The following is a 17,412-nucleotide window of genomic DNA, read 5'->3' as shown; positions in this document are numbered from 1 at the left end:
AACATTCTGTCCTTATTGCAATTTGGGGGGCGGAGATCGAGGGCGGAGGTGCGCAAAGTGGATGAGAGGCGCTGGAGGGCATCATCGACCATGTTTGAGGTGAAACTGCGGTATTGGAAGAAGGAGGACATCTGGGATATTTTAAGGTGGAATCGGTCATCTTGGGAGCAGGTGGGCCATTATGGAGGAATTGGGAATAATGGACGTCGTATTTTCCAGCAAATAGTGTGGAAGGGTGTGCAGTCGAGGTAGCTGTAGGAGTCGGTGAGGTTGTCGTAGATGTCCGTTTTGAGACGATCACCAGAGATGGAGATGCAGATTTACAGGAAGGGCAGGGAGGTGTCCGGGATGGTACAGGTTAACTTGAGTTTGGGATAGAACGTGTTGGTGAAGTTGATGAACTGTACAACCTTCTCGTGGGAGCACGAATTGGCGCCGCTAAATTCATCAAAGTAGCGGCAAGAAAAGTGGGGAATGTTGTCAGTGTAACTGTGAGATTTCCCCGCAGCATTCTGCACAAAACATTCTGTCTGTAACTGGAATTCCCTAGAAAATACTCTAACCATCATTCTCTGTTAAATTCTACACCCGACATTAGTTGGGAACGGCCGGACGTCAGTGAATTTAAAGAAATGATCAGATCCCAAGTGAAGAGACCCCGTTGCAGGGTGAGGGAGACACTGCTACGGAGTCCCCACAGCCAGTTAAAATGGTGAATACATTTTCCCTCCGTTTACACGTGTTCATTAAGCATGATCGACCACACTTGAGTCTAAAAGTCAGAAATTTCCAAACTCCATTTGTCTTCATGGAACTGGGAGAGAATCCTTCCCCAAAGCAAGGTCTCACCCTACGTGTGAGAATATGGAAATAAAGTGACCTCTGTCTGCTCTCCAACGACCGAGTATCCTCGAAATTATCTGTTCCTTTGGATGTGTCTCAGTATGTTTGGGGAGGGAATGTTTCTTGTGGTTTATGATACATTTCTGTCAGAAATTCAGATTTTCAAATTTGTCATTTCAGCTCCAACTGTTTTAATAAATCCCAGAGTACAGTGACACATTTGAAAATCTATATCTGTCCTCAATCAAACAAGTCACTTTTCCTCCATGTTGATATACAATGTGTTTTTTTACCTTCCTCACAGCTAACGTAGTGACGACCTACGTCCTGCTTTACAAAGATTGTGGATTGTCCCCATGTGTCAGACTTTATCTGGCGGCCATGGCAGTGGCGGATCTACTGGTCATTATCCTCGACCTGATATTGAGACACATTCCCATTGTTTATCGGGAACAGTTTTATTTCATGTTGGACATCTCCGTGTGTAATATCCACGCCGTCCTGCTTTATGCAGCCACTGACTGTTCTGTCTGGTTCACCGTCAGTTTCACCTTTGATCGATTTGCGGCCATTTGTTGCCAGAATCTGAAAAGTAAATATTGCAGTGAGAAAACGGCGGCTGTTGTTCTGGCAACAGTGACTGTGCTGAGCTGTTTAAAAAATATTTTCTGGTATTTTATGTTCACAGGTCAATTTCGGGTGGCGAACCAGCCCTGGTTTTGTGAAGTACCAGACGGCATTCATGCCTCCCCTTTCTGGGTGGCAATCGAGTTCCTCCACCACATTCTAACCCCAGCTCTTCCATTTCTCCTGATCCTGCTGCTCAATGTTTTCACCGTCAGACACATTTTAGTGAGCAGCATAGCCCGCAGGAGACTCCGGGCTCACACGAGTGGGGACCCTCGGTTTGACACAGAAATGAGCAATCGCAAAAGATCTATCATTTTACTGTTTGTGATCTCGGGCAATTTCATCCTGTTATGGTCAATATTAATGATATTTTCCATATCGTACCGGATGGATGTGATTGGGCGTCGACGTGTGTCTTTACATACCTGTGTGAAGGAACTGGGCTTCATGCTGCAGCTCCTCAGTTGCTGCACAAACACCGCAATTTATGCTGTGACACAGACAAAGTTCAGACAGCAGCTGAAGAATGTGCTGAAATATCCCTTCACCCAAATATATCAATCAATGAAATTCACTTATTAATCAATCCATCCGGGAGTCTCTCATTGTAGTTGCTTTTTCCGCGATGAAGCAGCCTGTCGCTTTCGTATCAGCCTGTGGGTAGCGCTGGTTTGTCCATCCTTATCCAACAGGCGAGTTACCGGGACATTTCAACGATTCTATCAACTCAGGTGCCAGTATGTAAAGACACCATCCCACTGACTGTATCGATCACTTCAAATTATAAACACTAAAAATGTGCATTAAAAATTACCGAGCAGCAGAGTGAATGATATTGTTGGATGTCATTGTTTTGAAGAAGCTGAGCTGGACAGAGACAGAGTCAGCCACAAGTCTTAGTCATTAGGGAAGGGGAGGGGACCGGGGCATGAGCTCAGGAGTTCGATTATTGTTGCTCTGGCATTGCTTTCACCTCTGGGTCCCCCACACCGACCTGGTCTTCGTCACAGTTCATCCCTCTACCCCGTTGCCGCTATCTCCAGTCAACCTCATCTGTATCTCGCTTTCTCTATCACTGGCTCCCTCTCGAATCCTTCATTTACGCACAGTCCCAAATTTACCTACCCCGTTACTTCATCTCATTTTCCTCCCTCACTTCCTCTGTGCACAAGCCCTTTCTCTCCACTCTCACTTTCACTTCCGTCTCTTGCCAGCCCACGTTTTGTCTCACTCTCTCTGACCTCCACGGTTTCTCCACCCTTGTCCACTCTTCTCTCTCTCCAGCAACTTCTCTCTAACTCTGACTACCCCTTCATATTCCTCCCCCATTTTCTCACTACTCACAGTCAGAGAGAAACGGAGTGAGGGCGGGGAGAATGCGAGAGTCAGAGGGAGACGGTGAGAAGAAGTCACATAGTGGGAGATGGAGAGAGAGGGCGCAGAGTGTGCGGAGAGAGAGGGTACGTGAGAGAGAGGGAGAGAGGCAGCGATGCAGCGAGAAGCGAAGAATGAAGAGGAAAAGAGGCCGAAAACAGGCGGGAGGGTGGCGAGAGAGCAGAGAAGGAGAGAAAGGGAGGGGTGAGCAAGAGAGGAAGGAGACAGAGCGGGAGGGGAGGCGATAAAGGAAGGGTGGGAGGGTGTAGGAAGAGAGTGAGAGCTGGATCGAGAGAGAGAGATGGAAGTGGGAGACAAAGTGGGAAGGCAGGAGGGAGAGACAGTGGGCAGGGAGGGAAGGATAGAGAGAACGGGAAAGAAGGGGAAGAGAATGGGAGGGGGATGAAGAGAGAGAGAGAGTGAGAGACATTGGGGAGAGTGGGTTACAGAAAGTGGAAAGAGGGAAACAGAGACTGTGGTAATGAAGGGTGTAGAGAGAGAGATGGATGGGAGGTAGATGGACGGAGAGGTGGGGAGAGATTGGGAAGTGGGGAGACAGAGTAATAGAGGGAATCGGTGTGGGAGAGAGGGAGGGAGGTAGCGGGAGGGAGGCAGTGAGGGAAGGGGAGAGACAGTGTAGGGAGGTAGAGGGAGAAAGAGAGAAATTGCGGGGAGAGAGAGTGGGCGGGGAGAGGTGGGGAGAGAGGGAAAGGGAAAGAGGGCAGAGAGAATGCAAAATACGGTTCGGGCTGGCAGAGAGAGTCTGGGGGATTGGGGGAAGAGAGAGTTGATGGGGAGAGAGATTTTAAGAGAGAGAGTATAGAGTATGTCTGGTGTGGAGAGTGTTGGGGAGATGGTTGGAGGAGAGAGTGTGAAGGGGCGAGGGAGAGGGGAGAAAGGGGAGGGGCAGGAGGAGAGACAAGGTGTTGAGAGACAAGAGTAGAAAGTGGGAAGTGGTGGGGCAAGTAGAGTTTGGGAGAGAGAGAAAGAGGGAAATGGTAGAATATGAGAGAGACAGTGGCACTGGAGGTAGAGCAGGAGAGGGAGAGGGAGAGGTACAGAGACAGAGGCAGTGGGAGAGAGATGGGGAAGGGGAAGAGATAGAGTTGGGATAAAGGGGGAGGGGGAGAGAGGTAATGGCAGAGACAGAATATGAGAGGGTGGGGAGAAGGTGAGTGAGAGAGAGAGGGGATTGGAAGAGAGTGAGATAGGAGTGAGAGAGGGAGGGTGGAAAGCGATAGTGAGAGAGGAAGAGGATATGGAGAGAGATTGAGAGATGGCATGAGGAAGGAGTGAAACAGTGCGGTACAGGGCGAGTGGTGGGGGAGAGAGAGTGGTAAGAGAAGAGGGAGAGAAAAGGAGATGGGGAGCAGGCGAATGGAAGAGAAAGGGGTGGGAAGCGAGATAGTGGGCAGAGAGAGAAAGAGATATTGTTGCAGAGAGAGATAGCGCCGTGGGGAGAGACAGATAGGAGAATTAGAGGGAGACGGAGGTGGAGGAAGCAAAGAGAGAGAGGTGGAAAAGCGAGACAGTAATTCGGGATACAGAGAGAGAGGGACGGGCGAGAGATAACGTGAGCGAAAGAGGCGAGAGAAAGATGGGAGAAGGGAGAGAGTGGAGAGCAGGAGGGATCGGGACAGATTAGTTTAGATTTCTTACAGTGTGAAAACAGGCCCTTCGGCCTAACATGTTCATACCGACCCTCTGACTAATGAAGCTAACACTACGGGCAATATATCACGGCAAATCCACGTGATCTGCAAATCGTTGGACTCTGAGAGGAAAACAGTGGATCCGAAGAAACCCCAAGCAGACATGGAGAGAATATGCAAACTCCACACCGAGGTTGGAATTCAACCTAGAGCCATGGAGATGTAAGGCGGCAGTGCTAACTACTGAGCCCCCGTGCCACCCACTTGACTGAATCTGAAAAACGCCTGAGTGAGATTTGAAAACACGATCTCTGGTTTTATAAGTAAAAAACGTTCACAGTAATCTCAGCTGGTGTAGGATTTAAACCCCTGAGGTTCGCACTATTCTGCATTGCAAACTAGCTGCGCAACCAACTGAGCTAAACTGAGAGAGAGAATTAGAGCGGTGCTGGAAAAGCACAGCAGGTCAGGCAGCATCCAAGGAGCAGAAAAATCAATATTTCAGGCAAAAACCCTGAATCAGCAAAAGAGGCAGGAAGCCTCTAGGGTGGAGAGAGGGGACGAGTGAGACAGAGGAATAGAGGGGGGAAAGGAAGAAAGAAAGAAATGAAGATTTTTGGAGGGGGAGGTGGGCCAGAGAGGGAGCGGGAGAGAGGTGGAGGGTGGGATAGACAAGGAGAGAGATGGAGACAGATAAGAGTGAAGGTGAAAGAGATAGAGAAAGGGAGGCAAGTGAGAGAGGAAGAGAGGAAGAATGGGAGAGCGGCAGACGGATTCAAGAGTGAGACGGAGGGATAGGGAGGAGGGGTGAAGAGAGAGAAGGGTGAGGAGAGAACAAGGAGGAGTGAATTGGGAGATAGAATGAGGGAACGGTTAGAGAGAAGGGATGCGGAGAGAGAGAAGGAAGTTGTAGAGAGACAGAGAAAAATGGAGGGAAGAGAAACAGGAAGGGAGGAGATTGAGACAGAGAGGAGGAGAGAGATGAGTGGTGAGAGACAGTGGGTATCGAAGGGGGTAGGTGAAGACAAAACGATGGGAGAGAGATGCAGCTGTGGGACAGAGAGAGGTAAATGGGGAGAGAGAAAGAGAAGTGGGGGCAAGAGAGATATAGAAAAACAGGGTTGTAGAGAGTGAGGGGAGGTGATAGAGGGAGACAGGAAGGGATTAAAGGGAGAGAGGTTGGTGGGGAGAGACGGAAAGTGTATAGAGAGGGGGCGGATTGAGAGAGAGGGGTGAGGGACAGAAAATGGAAGGAGAGAGAAAGAGAGAGGGAGGTGTAAGAGAGGTGTAGAGAGAGGGGCTGGGAGAGAGAGGTGTAGAGGGCGAGGGAGAGAGAGGGAGGCACGAGTAAGAGAGAAGGTGAAAGCGAGGAGAGAGAAGGAGGGATGGAAGGGGAGAGAGGACAAAACAGAGAAAAGGTGCAGAGAGAGAGAGGGGAGAGAGAGGGGAGGAGAGAGAGGGAAAAGGGTGCGTAGCAGTGAGTGGGAGAGAGAGAGAGACATAGAGAGTGGAACAAGACAGACGGAAGGGGTAGAGACAGTGAGAGAAATAGGATCAGAGATTGAAGGAGGTAAGAGAGAGTGATTGTGGGGCAGACAGAGAGAGAGAATGAGAGATAGAGAGCCAAACAGGAGAAATGGGAGAATGAAACAGTGGGGGAGGACAGGAGGGTGAGAGGGGGAGAGAGAGGGACACGGGAGGAGGGAGGGAATTGAGAGAGAGGGATGAGAGAGATTGGGGTGAAAGAGACTGGGGAGAGGAACATGAGGGCATAAGAGAGAGAGGGAGGGGAGGACAGAGGAATGGCGGAGCAAAAAAGAGGCAAGAGAGGAGAGAGAGAGGGAGAGGAGAAGTAAGAGAGATGAGGAGCGATCGAGACACGGAGCAAGAGAGGTGAGTGAGAGAGTGGGTGGAGACAGAGAGGGGAGAAAGCGAGAATGGGCAGAAAGAGAGATCAAAGGGGCAGAGAGAGGGGAGAGGGCAGAGGAAAAGAGGGAGGGAAAGAGGAAAGAGAGATGGGGAGGCTGGGACAAGTGGAGGGAGATAATTCGTTGAGAGAGAGTGAGTGGAGAGAGGAAGACAGGCAGACGTGAGAGAGGGAGAGACGTGAAGGCAGAGAGATGAGGGATAGATAAAGAGGGAGGCAGGGAGAGAGACAGAGAGGTAAAGAAAGAGTGGGCTCAGAGAGGGAGGGAGAATGGCAGTAACAGGGAGACATGGATAGCAGAGAGAGAAAGCGAGGAAGGTAGAGACACCGAGAGAGAGGCTTGAGACAGTGAGAGGAGAGAGAGAGGAAAGAGAGAGGGTGGATGGCAGAGAACGAGGGATGGAGAGAAAATCAAAGGTGGAGAGAGAGAGAGATGGAGGGGTGGCAGGGCGTGGGAGAGTAGAAAGTGAGTGAGGGTAAAACAGAGAAAGAGGGATGGAGGAAATAGGGAAGGACGGAGCAGCGAAAGACAAGCAGCAAATTTGACCGAGTGAGAGTGGGAAGGGCAGAGAGCGAAAAACACATGTGGAAGAGGGAGGAGGACAGACGGAGAGGGAAGGGTTTAGAAAGAGAGTGGTTCGAGAGATACAGATGGGAAGTGAGAGAGGGTGGGTTGGTGAGAGAGAGGGATGAGAGAGAGTGGAAGCCAGTGAGTGGAGGAGGGCGAGAAAGAGAGAGGAGTGAGAGTGAATTGTGGATGTAGGGAAGGCCGATGGGAGAGAGGAAGAGAGTTGGGGGAACGAGAGAGAGAAAGAGAGGGTGGTGCGACAGAGAGAGAGGGATACACAAATGGAGAGGGGAGAGAGTGAGCGGTGAGAGTGAGCGACGGTGGTGGGGAGAGACAGAGAGGCAGAGATAAAGAGATGGAGGGGGTCCAGACACAGAGACGGAGGGGAGAGACGCGGAAGGAGAGAAGAGAGAGGGAGGGTTGAGAGTGACTGGGGGCGAATGAGTGAATAGGGGTGAGACTGAGGGAGAAGGGAGAGTAGAAGGAGAGACGGGTACTGGAGTGGAATATAGGGAGAGAGGGAGGGTGAAGAAAGAGGGATGAAGGGGAGAGAGGGAGTGATCAGTGAATGAAGGAAGGAGATTGTGGTGACGGAGAGTGAGAGGGAATCGTGGAGACTGGGAGACAAGTATGGACGTTAAGTTGGGAGCGAATGATAGAGAGAGAAAGAGAGGGGGAGGAAGCAAGGGAGAGGTGCAGTGAATGGGGGTGCCAGAGTTGTGAGAGAAGGAGGGGAAAAGAGGGAGGGATGAGAGAGGGGGAGGAAGGAAGAGAGGGAGGGAAGGAGAGAAAGTGCAAGGGAGGTGTGAGAGAGAGGGAGGGAGGGGCGAGAAGGAAATAGGATGGTGGGAAGAGGCGGAATGGCGAATAAGAGAGTGAGGGGGTAGAATCAGAGAGGGAGGGTGACAGAGGGAGGGGAGGGATGGAGAAGGAGGCTGATGCGTGAGTGTTGTTGCGGAAGAGTGGGAGATAGAGGAGGGAGAAAGAGGGAGGGGAGAGAGAAGTGCCTGGGAGAGGTGGGAGAGAGTGAGTGAGAGTGGGGGGGCAGAGGGAGAGGGTGGAGTGAAAGAGAGGAAGCACAGGAGGGAAAGAACACGTAGGGCAAGAGACAATGAGAGGAGCTGAGAGAGAGATCGAGAGACAATACAGAGAGGGAGGAGAAAAGGTAGGAAAGAAAGTGTAGCGAGTGGGATATGAGAGAGGCAGGGAGAGAGAGAGATGGAGGGACCTGGGGCAGCCAATGATAGAGAGGAGGAGTGAAAGTGTACGAGGGGAGAGGGGAAGGGATTGAGAGAGAGGGAGAGGTCAGAGAAAGGGAGGAATTTGAGAGAGCGAGGGAGGGATGACAGAGAGGCAGGGCTGAGAGATTGTTCCGAGAGGAAGGCGGGAGAGAGCGAAGGAGAGGAGAGATGGAGGTGGAGCAAAAGAGGCAGCTTGATGAGAGAGAGAGGGCCAGAGACAGAGGGGGTGTGAAAGAGAGAGGACAGGGGCTGGCAGACTGAGAGAGAGTAAAGAGCAGTGGAGCGAGAGAGTAGAGAGAGGGACAGAGGGAGGGAGTCAGAGAGAGGTTTATGGAGAGAGCTTGGGAGAGAGTGGGAGAGGTTGAGGGAGAGCGGATGTCATGGCACGGGGGGAGAGGCGGGGGAAGAGAGAGGGTAGGATATAAGAAAGACAGACTGAGGACAATAGAAAGAGGGAGGAGGTAAAACGGGAGAAGAGAGAGTATAAAGAGTGAGAGAGGACATAGCGAGTTAGAGAGAGATAGAGAAAACTGTGGAGCTCGAGAGAGGGGAGACAGAGTGAATTAAGAAGGCACGGCAGAGACTGAGGGAGAGCGAAGCAAGATGGGGAGAGAGCGAGGGAGGACTGAAAGAAAAATGAGTGAGAGAGATTGTGGGGAGGGGAAGGCAGGAGAGAGAGGAATGGTTGGAGAGAGTGTGGGTTGAACAAAAGAGGCAGCTTGAGGAGATCGATAAGGGAACAGAGATGGAGGGAGGTGGTCAGAGAGAGCGAACAGGGAGGGACAGAGAAAGACAAAGGAAGATGGTTAGAGAGGGAAGGAAGCGCTATCGAGAGAGACAGGGAGAGGGGTTCGAGAGAGACGGAGGGTAAGAGAAGGGGAAAGAAAGTGCAAAGAGTGAGAGGGGCAGAGGGAGGGAGAGAAACGAAGAGAGCTGGGGAGACAGGGAGACAGATTGAGATAAAGTAGATTGGGGCGCGAAGAGTGAGGGAGGGGGAAGAGAAAGTGAGCGGAGAGGGAGAGAGAGGGAGAGGAAAGGGAGTTCAGAGCAGAACACGCAGCTAGGGGAGAGAGAATGATAGATACAGAAGGAGGGGAGAGGGAGAGAACAGTCTGTTGCAGGAAAAGAGAGATAGGGTTAGAGAGAAGAGAGGGAGAGAGGGAGGGGAGACAGAGAAAAAGAGAATGGGGAGTGAGAGAGAGAGAGAGAGGAGAAGACAGAGAGGGCTGGGTGGAGAGTAGGAGGCCGATGGGAAGAGAAACCTGGGGGAATGATCGAGAGAGAAAGAGTGGGCGGTTGTGTGAGAGATTGTGAGGCAGAGATGAAGGGTGAAAAGAGGGAATGGGAAAGAGGGGGAGGGGGACGAAGGCATAGATGGAGGAAAGAAGATAAAAAGAAACTGAGGAGGGAGAAAGAGATACGGGTGGGTGAGGGGGAGAATGAGAGGGAGACGATAGAGACGGAGGGAGCTGGGGAAGAGAGGCAGAGTGCAGAGAAAGACAGGCAGCAGAGAATGGAGAGAGTCTGAGGGGAGCGATAGAAATAGACGTGAGAGAGAGAAAAGGAGGTGTATCGAGTGAAAGAGGGTATGGATAATGAGAGTTGGAATCGAGAGAGAGAGTGAGGGGGAGGAGAGATAATTTGGACGGGTAGAGAGAGGGAGAGAGATGGACGGCTGTGGAGAGAGAAGGCAGATAGCGAGAGAGGAAGAGAGAGCTGTGGGGAACGAGAGAGACAGAAAGAGAGAGTGGGGGACCGAGAGGAGGGGGAGCTTACAGAAAGGGAGATGAGCAGAAAGGAATAGAGAGAGGCGTCAGAGGGTGAGACGGTGCTGGGAGACAGGGAGGTGGCGAGAGAAAGGGTGAAGAAAGAGTGAGGAGGGAGAGGGAGAGGGACTAATGGGGACAGAGACATTGGGAAGTACGAGCGGGAGGGGGCGACACAGAGTGGCAGAAGTGGTGAAAGAGAAATACGGAAGGTAGGAAAGATGGGGACGTGTGGAAAAGAGGGGGAGTGGGAGCGAGATGGGTTGGCGAGAGGGAAAGTGGGCGAGACTGAGATGGAAGGTGCAGAGAGAAATGGAGGGAAACTGAGAGATCGAGAAACGAGGCTGAGAGCGGGTAGATGAAGAGTGAGAATATGGAGAGAGACAGACTGGAAGGGTGAAAGATATTGAGAGGTGATAAAGTTTGGGGAAACGGGATGACAGAGCGAGAAGAAAGGCATCAGAGGAGAGACGGTTGGAGTGGATAGAGAGCGAAGGAAGTCGAGAGAGAGAGAGACATGGGCGGGCATTCAGAGTGGGGAATAGCAAGAGAGAGGGCGGAGGTACAGACAAAAGGAGGGCACGAGTGGGGCTGAGTGGTGTTTAAGAAAGACAGTGGAGAGAGAGAGAGAGGAAAAAGAGATGGAGAGAGAATGTTTAGAGGAAGAGGTGGAGAGAGGAATGAGTGGTCACACACAGAGAAGCATGGGGAGAGCGAGTTAGATGGGGAGGGATAAAGAGAGAAGTTGGGGAGCGAGAGAGAGTGAAAGAGAGGTAGGGAGAGAGAGAAGGAAGGGACTTATGGAGAGCGAGGGAGAGAGAGGAGGCAGTGAGGAGCGAAAGAGAAGGGAAGAGGGGGAGGGGAGAGAAAGGGAGAGGGAGGCTGGGGAGAGAGAGACATTAAGATGGAAACGGGGGAGTGGGGGAGTGAGAGTGCGGGGATGGAATGAGGCAGAGAGACAAAGAAGGGGAAGAGAGTCGGAGACAGGGGCGGTTAAGAGAGGCGGGGAGGGCGGGTAGATGGTGAGAGAGACAGATAGCAAACGACAGAGTGAGGGAAGTGGAGATACAGTTAAAGAGCGAGTGGGAGCCAAAGTGTAAGGTGGACGAGGGAGACGGAGAGACTGGGGACAGAGAGAGGGGGAAGAGCAACTGAGTGGGGCCGAGAGAGAGCAAGAGGAAGGGGAGGGAGAGATGCGGTGTGTGGACTGATTTGGCAAAAACAGACGGAATGAGAGAGAATGAGTGGGAGGAGGGAGAGAGAGACGGCGGGGAGAGTAAGGGGGACAGGCGAAAGAATAGGGGTGAGAAAGAGGGACCGAACAAAGAGAGGGGCGTGCAGAGAGAGAGAGGGAAAGTGAGAGAGATCGAGGTAGGAAGGATGGGAGAGGTGGGAGAAAGAGAAAGAGAGGGTGGAGAGACAGATAGAGTGAGGTGAAGAGGAAGGGAGAGTGATTGGGGATAGAGAGAGGTGAGCGAGAGAGAGAGAGGCGAGAAACAGTGAGTTGATGGAAGGAATGAGGGAGACAGCGGTGGAGAGTGTGAGGAAGAGGTGAGAGAGAAGCGGGGAGAAAGATGGAGGGGTCAGAAAGAGAGGGAAGATGCAGAGTGAAAGGGGGAAATTGGGAGAGAGGGAGGCTGAGAGACAGGGGAACAAAGAGAGGGCGGATGGAGATAGAAAGACAGGGAGGTGGAACAGAGAGAGAGAAAAAAGAGATATGGAGAGATAGTGAGGCCGAGAGAGAGAGTATAGAGCGGGAGGGGTGGAGATAGAGATGCAGGTGTGAAGAACGAAATAGAGAGGTGGGGACAACGAGAGGAAAAGAGAGAGGGAGGGGACAGTGTCAGATAGGGAAATGTTTACTGCGAGGGAGTTGGGACAGAGAGGGAAAGGGGGAGTGAGAGACAGGGAGAGGGAGAGATAGAGCGGTAAGGAGATAAAGAGAGGAGTGGAGAGGGGGAGAGTGAGGTGGAGAGAGAGAATGTCGGCGACATAGAGATAAGAGCTGAGAGATACTGAGGATAAGAAGAGAGAGAGGTAGGGATGCTGGGAGAGAGAGAGGACAGAGAAAGGGGATGGAGAGAGAAAGAGAGGGAAGGGGAGTGAAAGAGAAAGTGGGAGGATGGGAGAGTGAGTGAATGACTGGTGGAGCGAGATTGAAGTGGACAGAGAATGAGAGTGAGGGAGGAGAGAATACAGAGACGGGGAGGGCGGATAAATAAAGGGAAAGGGCAGAGAGAGGGATAGGGAGGCTGGCGAGGGGGTGTTGAGAGAGAGAGGGCAGTGGGCGAGTGAGAGGGAGGGGATGAAGAGAGTGAGAGAGAGTCAAGGAAGGGGAAGAGAGAGTCTCTGTGCAAGGAGTTAAGAGAGGCTAGAGGGAGAGAGGATGAGGACGAGATATAGACGAGAGAGAAAGGAGGGGATAGACAGTTAAAGTGGGAGTGGGTGATAGAGAGATTGAGAGAGTGAGGTGGAAGAGGAAGAGGGACAGAGAGAAGGGAAGAGTGAGAGAGGGAGATGAGAAAGGTTAAGTGGGAGGAGGGAGGGAGGGATAAGGCAGGGGGTACGAGAGAGAGAGGCGAGAGAGAAGGGGTGAGAAAGAGGGAGACGTCAGATGGAAAGGGAGGTTCCAGAAGAAAAAAGGAGGGAAAGTGGGAGAGAGAAGGAGGCTTGGAGAGTGGGAGAAAGACCCACTGAGAAAAAAGTGAGAGGGAGAGAATGATGGACGAGGGAGTGAATGGCCGAGTGGAGAGAGATGGCGAGAGAGAGAGTGGCAGTGCGGATCGAGCCTTAGGGGTGGAGTAAGAGAGGCATATGGGGATGAGATTAAGAGGTGGGGACGGAGACAGGGGAAATGGGGGTGGAGAGAGAGAAAGCGAAGAAGAGAAGGAAACAGACGGAGGGAGAAGGTGTAAGAGAGACAGTGGTAGGGCCAAACAGACAGAGAGTGAGGGCAAGGTAAAGAGACACAAAGAGGGAGAGCGAGAGAGTGAGGGATGTGAGAGGTATGTGGACGGGGAGGAAGAGAGAGAGGCGCTGGGATGGAGTTGAGATGGATAGACAGAAATTGGGGAGAGAGTAGGGAGAGAGAGAGACAGGGAGGTGTGGAGAGACAGAACGGAGGTAGAGAGTGGGACAGGTGTAAAGAGAGATTGGGGCAGAGAAAGGGAGCAGGAGAGCGTGAAAGGACGACGATAAGGGGTGGAGAGAGAGGGACGAGGGAAGAAAGAGCGTTGGTGTGCAGCGAGAGAGAGAACGGGAGAGAGTGAAGGAGGGGAGGCATGAGGGAGAGAAGGGGAGAGAGGATGGAGAGAGGGAGGGAAGTCAATGTGCGGCAGCAGAGGAGAGAGGTCGAGCGTGAGGAGGAGAGAAAAGGGATGTTGAGAAAGAGAGGGAGAGGATATAGAGAGACACAGCGGGGGAGAGAGACAGATAGAGACAGAGAGAGAGCTGGAGAATGAGGGACGGTGGGTAGAGAGGAGGAGGAGGTGAGAGACAAAGACCGATGGGGAGGGAGAGAAGGTGGAAAGTGAGATGTGAGACAAAGGGAGAGGGGTGAAGTGGCGGGGAGAGACACGGAAAGGAGGATATTGGGAGAGGGAGAGAGAGAAGAGAAAGAGGGAGGGATGGAGAGAGAAAGGGATGGAGGAGAGAAAGGGAGAGCGTCAGGGTTAGAGGGAGAGACAGGGAGAGAGGGAGGGGTGACGGAGAGAAATGGAAACGGAGGTGGATAGGGAGAGAAAGGGCGAGCGGGCGGTGGTGAGAGACAGAGAGGGACGGGAGGGAGAGTGGCGTGAATGAAATAAAATGAGAAACTGAGCGAGAGATGGAAACGTGAGGAACACAGAGAGAGATGAGGAGGGAGCGAGAGGGAGAGATAGAGAGGGAATGGAGGGGTACAAGGGAGAGAATGAGAGCGTGCAAGAGGGGAGATTGGTGGGTATAGAAAGAGAGATGAAGGGTCGAAGAGAGAGAGAGGGAGTGTGGGAGAGATACGTGGGGAGACAAGGGGAGAGATGGAGCAGGAGAGAGTGTGGATAGGTTGGAGAGAGTGAGATTGTTGTAGAGAGGGAGGAAGTGTGGGGAAAGAGACAGGGAGCGAGAGGGAAGCGGGAGAGAGCAAGGGCAAGGGCGAGAGATTGGGAGTTGAGAGAGATTGGGGAGAGAATACGAAGGAGAATGAGAGGAGAGGAGTGGGGACAGCGAAGGACGGAGAGGAAGGGGAAGAAATAGACAGCAAAAGGGTATGAAGAGAGTGAGAGTGAGGTAAGAGTGAGAGTGAACATTGGAGGGAGAGTGGGGAAGAAAAGGCGTGTCGAGAGATGAGGAGGGAGAAAGTATAAGGTGAGAGAGACCAAGTGGTGGAGAGCGCGGGTGAGAGAGAGAGATAGGGAAAGCGAAGATGGTGAGTGGAACAAGAGAAAAGAGTGAGGGGGAGAAATGGATCGTGGCAGAAAGAGGAAGGGGAGACAGAGGGAAGGGGAGAGAGAAGGGTGTGGTGAGAGTGAGGGGGAGAGAGAGGGAAAGCGAGAGATGGTGGCAGAGAGACTTCACAAGAGATTGTATAGGGGAGGGGGAAGAGTGCAGCGAGGGGATGTAGAAAATGCGGGGAGAGAGATTGGGAGAGAGAGGGAGTGGAGATGGGGAGGCGATAATGGGGCTACAGAAGGTGTGTAGTGGGTTAGGAGAGAGGTCAGGATGAGGAAAGAGAGTTAAGAAGACGATTGAGGAAGAGAGCGGGCGGGGCTCAGTGTGAGAGAGTGTGGGGGCTAGAGAGAGAGGGATGGAAGGAGAGACAGGAGAAGGTAAGAGGGAGGGGAATGTGAGGAAGAGAGATGGGGAGGGGAGTAAGACAGAGAGAGGTAGGACTGGGAAAGATGGAGAGGTATTGGGAGAGATGTGAGCCAAAGAGAGTAAGAGTGATATGGGAGTGAGAGAGATGGAGAGAGGACGGATAAAGAGCGTGGGTAACAAAGACAGGGAGACACAGAGGGTGTGGGAGGGTAGAGAGGGAGAGCGTGGGGTAGAGAGGGAGAGAGAGCGCAGTGGGGAGAGACAGAGAAAGGGAGGAGAGAGGAAGGGGAAAGAAAGGGAAATTGGAGAGAGAGATAGAGAGAGTGGGGGAGAATGCGAAGGCGATACGAGGAGTGAAAGGCAGACAGAGAGAGCAGGAGGCTGGTTGAGACAGAGACAGAGTAGGAGCGAGAGGGGGGAGATAGAGGAAGGTGGGAGCGTGAGAGAGTGTGGGCTGGGCGAGATAGGGCGGGAGGATGGGAGAGACAGTGGGAGAGAGCGGGCAGAGAGAGGGAGATAGGGAGGAGGGAAGAGATAGCGAGAGACAGAAGTGAGAGTGTGATGGGGAATTAGAGAGAGTGGGAAAGATATAGAGTGAGGGAGGTGGGCATAGAGACAGTGAGGGAGAGAGAGGCGTGAGGGTGGATGGAGAGAGAAATGGAGGGGAGAGAATGTGGGAGGTGGGAGACAGTGAACGAGTGGAGGGAGGGAGAGGATGTAAATCGAGGCACTGTGGAGAGAGACCAAGGGGTGGAGAGAGAGAGGCAGAAAGAGAAGAAGGGAAAGGAACATATGGAGAGAGAAGGACTAAGAGAGACAGGGCTCAGAGAGGCAGAGAGTGAGGGGAGATAAAGAGCATCAAAGGGAGAGAGCGCGAGAATGAGGGGTGTGAGAGCGAAGAGGAGGAGGAGGAAGAGAGGGCGACCGCGCCGGTGAGCGCTTGGGAAGCGAGAGAGAGAAATGTGGGAGGGTTAGGAAGAGAAGGGCACAGGGAAGTGGGGAGAGACAGAAAGGAGTGGGAGAGAGGGCTGGAGAGAGAATGTGGCAGAAAGACAGAGGGGCGGAGACTGAATGGGGATGACGGTAAGAGGCCGAGAGACGGAGAGGAGTGAAGTGAGTGGAAGTTCGTGGGGGGGGCGAGAGAGTGGTAAATGGCGAGAGAGAAAAAGAGAGTTGGAGGGAACGAGAAAAAGAGAGAAAGTGAGGAAGTGTCCAGAGAGAAAGGGAGGGTTTTAGAGAGAGGGAGTTGGGAGAAAGCGTGATAGAGGGTGGAGGTGTGTGAGGCTTTCAGAGGCAGAGATGAAGAGAACCAGGGAGAGAGGGGACAATGCGGGAAGACAGAGAGGTGGGGAGAGGGAGAGAGAGAAAGACAGAATAGAGAGAGAGAGGGGAATGATGGTGTGAGCAAGCGAAAGGATGGGAGAGAGGAAAGGTCGAAAGACAGAGAGGGAGACCTGAGGAAGAGAGAGAGAAAGAGACGAGGGGGGATAGAGAGGGGAAGAGAGGCAGAGAGGGGTTCGACAGGGTCAGGCAGAGGAGATGGGCAGGAGAGAAGGGCAAGGGAGGGGTTTAAAGAAAAGAGAAGTGGAGAGAGAGGGAAATGTGGGTAGAGAAAGTCGGGGAGACAGAGGGAAACGGATGCAGAGAGAACAAGTTAAAAGGGACAGGGACGGGAGCGGCGGAAGGAGAGTGAAGGAGGGGGCAGAGAGGGTCAGGGACGGATGAGAGACAACAGGGAGAGAGTGGGTGGAGAGAGGAATGGGGAGAGAGACTGGATGTGGAAGAGACGGAAGGTGAGAGTGACTAGGAGGACAAAAGTGGGAGCGAGGAAAGAGGAAGGGAGAGTGGGGTAGTGGATGAAGATAGGGAACAGTAGAGACAAAGAATTGGTTGGGAGAGAAAAGGAAAGGGAATGGAGGGGCAGAGAGAGGGAGGAAGGTGGAGAGAGACTAGGGTGTGAGAGAGAGCTTGGGCGGTGAGAGGAACTCGTGGACTGGGGGTGGGTGAAATGGGAAGAGGGAGACAGCCATGAGGGGAACAAAGATAGGTGTGTGTGTTGGCGAGAGGGGAGCGAGAGGGAGTGTAAACAGAGTGAGAGAGAAGCAGAAGCGAGGGGAAAGAGAGGGAGAGGAGAGAGAGGTGAGGAGCAAAAGAAATGCTGCAGAGGAGAGAGAGCAAAGGGTAGATAGAAAGAAATAGGGGAGAGGGAGAGTGTGAGGGAGATAAAGCATAGGGAAGTGGAGACCGATAGAGAGAGAGAGAGATGGAAGGGAGATAGAGAGATGAGGAGGGGCAGACAGAGAGAGGGAGGGAGGAGAGAGCGAACGAGGAGATAACGAGACACAGGAAAGAAGAGAGGAAGGGGAGTGCGAGACAGACTGAGAGAGAGGGAGATCGAGATAAGGACAGGAGGATGGGAAGGGACAGAGAGAGGCGAGAGAGAGAGACGCATGGATTGAGAGAGTGAGGCAGGTGGGGAGTGAGAAAAATAGAATTGGGGAGATAGGAGAGAAAGTAATGAAGGGAGCAGGGAGAGGGATGCAGAAGAGAGAGGGAGAGTTTGAACGGTGACAGAGAGTGGGAGAGATGGAGAAAGGGCGACGGCAGTGGTGAGAGA

At 52.5% G+C, this 17,412-nt stretch overlaps 1 protein-coding gene across 1 annotated transcript; it reads left to right on the top strand.

Annotated features, from left to right (window-relative positions):
- The first annotated feature begins 1,122 nt into the window (after nt 1–1,122).
- On the top strand, nt 1,123–2,055 carry LOC148148026 (uncharacterized). Its single transcript, XM_087994003.1, has one exon. The coding sequence runs from the start codon at nt 1,123–1,125 to the stop codon at nt 2,053–2,055; it is 933 nt and encodes a 310-aa protein (XP_087850129.1).
- The last annotated feature ends 15,357 nt before the right edge of the window (nt 2,056–17,412 follow it).

Source organism: Chiloscyllium plagiosum, unplaced genomic scaffold (assembly GCF_037043375.1).
Source record: "Chiloscyllium plagiosum isolate Xiang-an unplaced genomic scaffold, Cpla_swu_hap1 HiC_scaffold_14, whole genome shotgun sequence".
Classification (NCBI taxonomy): Eukaryota; Metazoa; Chordata; class Chondrichthyes; order Orectolobiformes; family Hemiscylliidae; genus Chiloscyllium; species Chiloscyllium plagiosum.
This window is presented reverse-complemented; position numbering and strand designations above follow the sequence as displayed.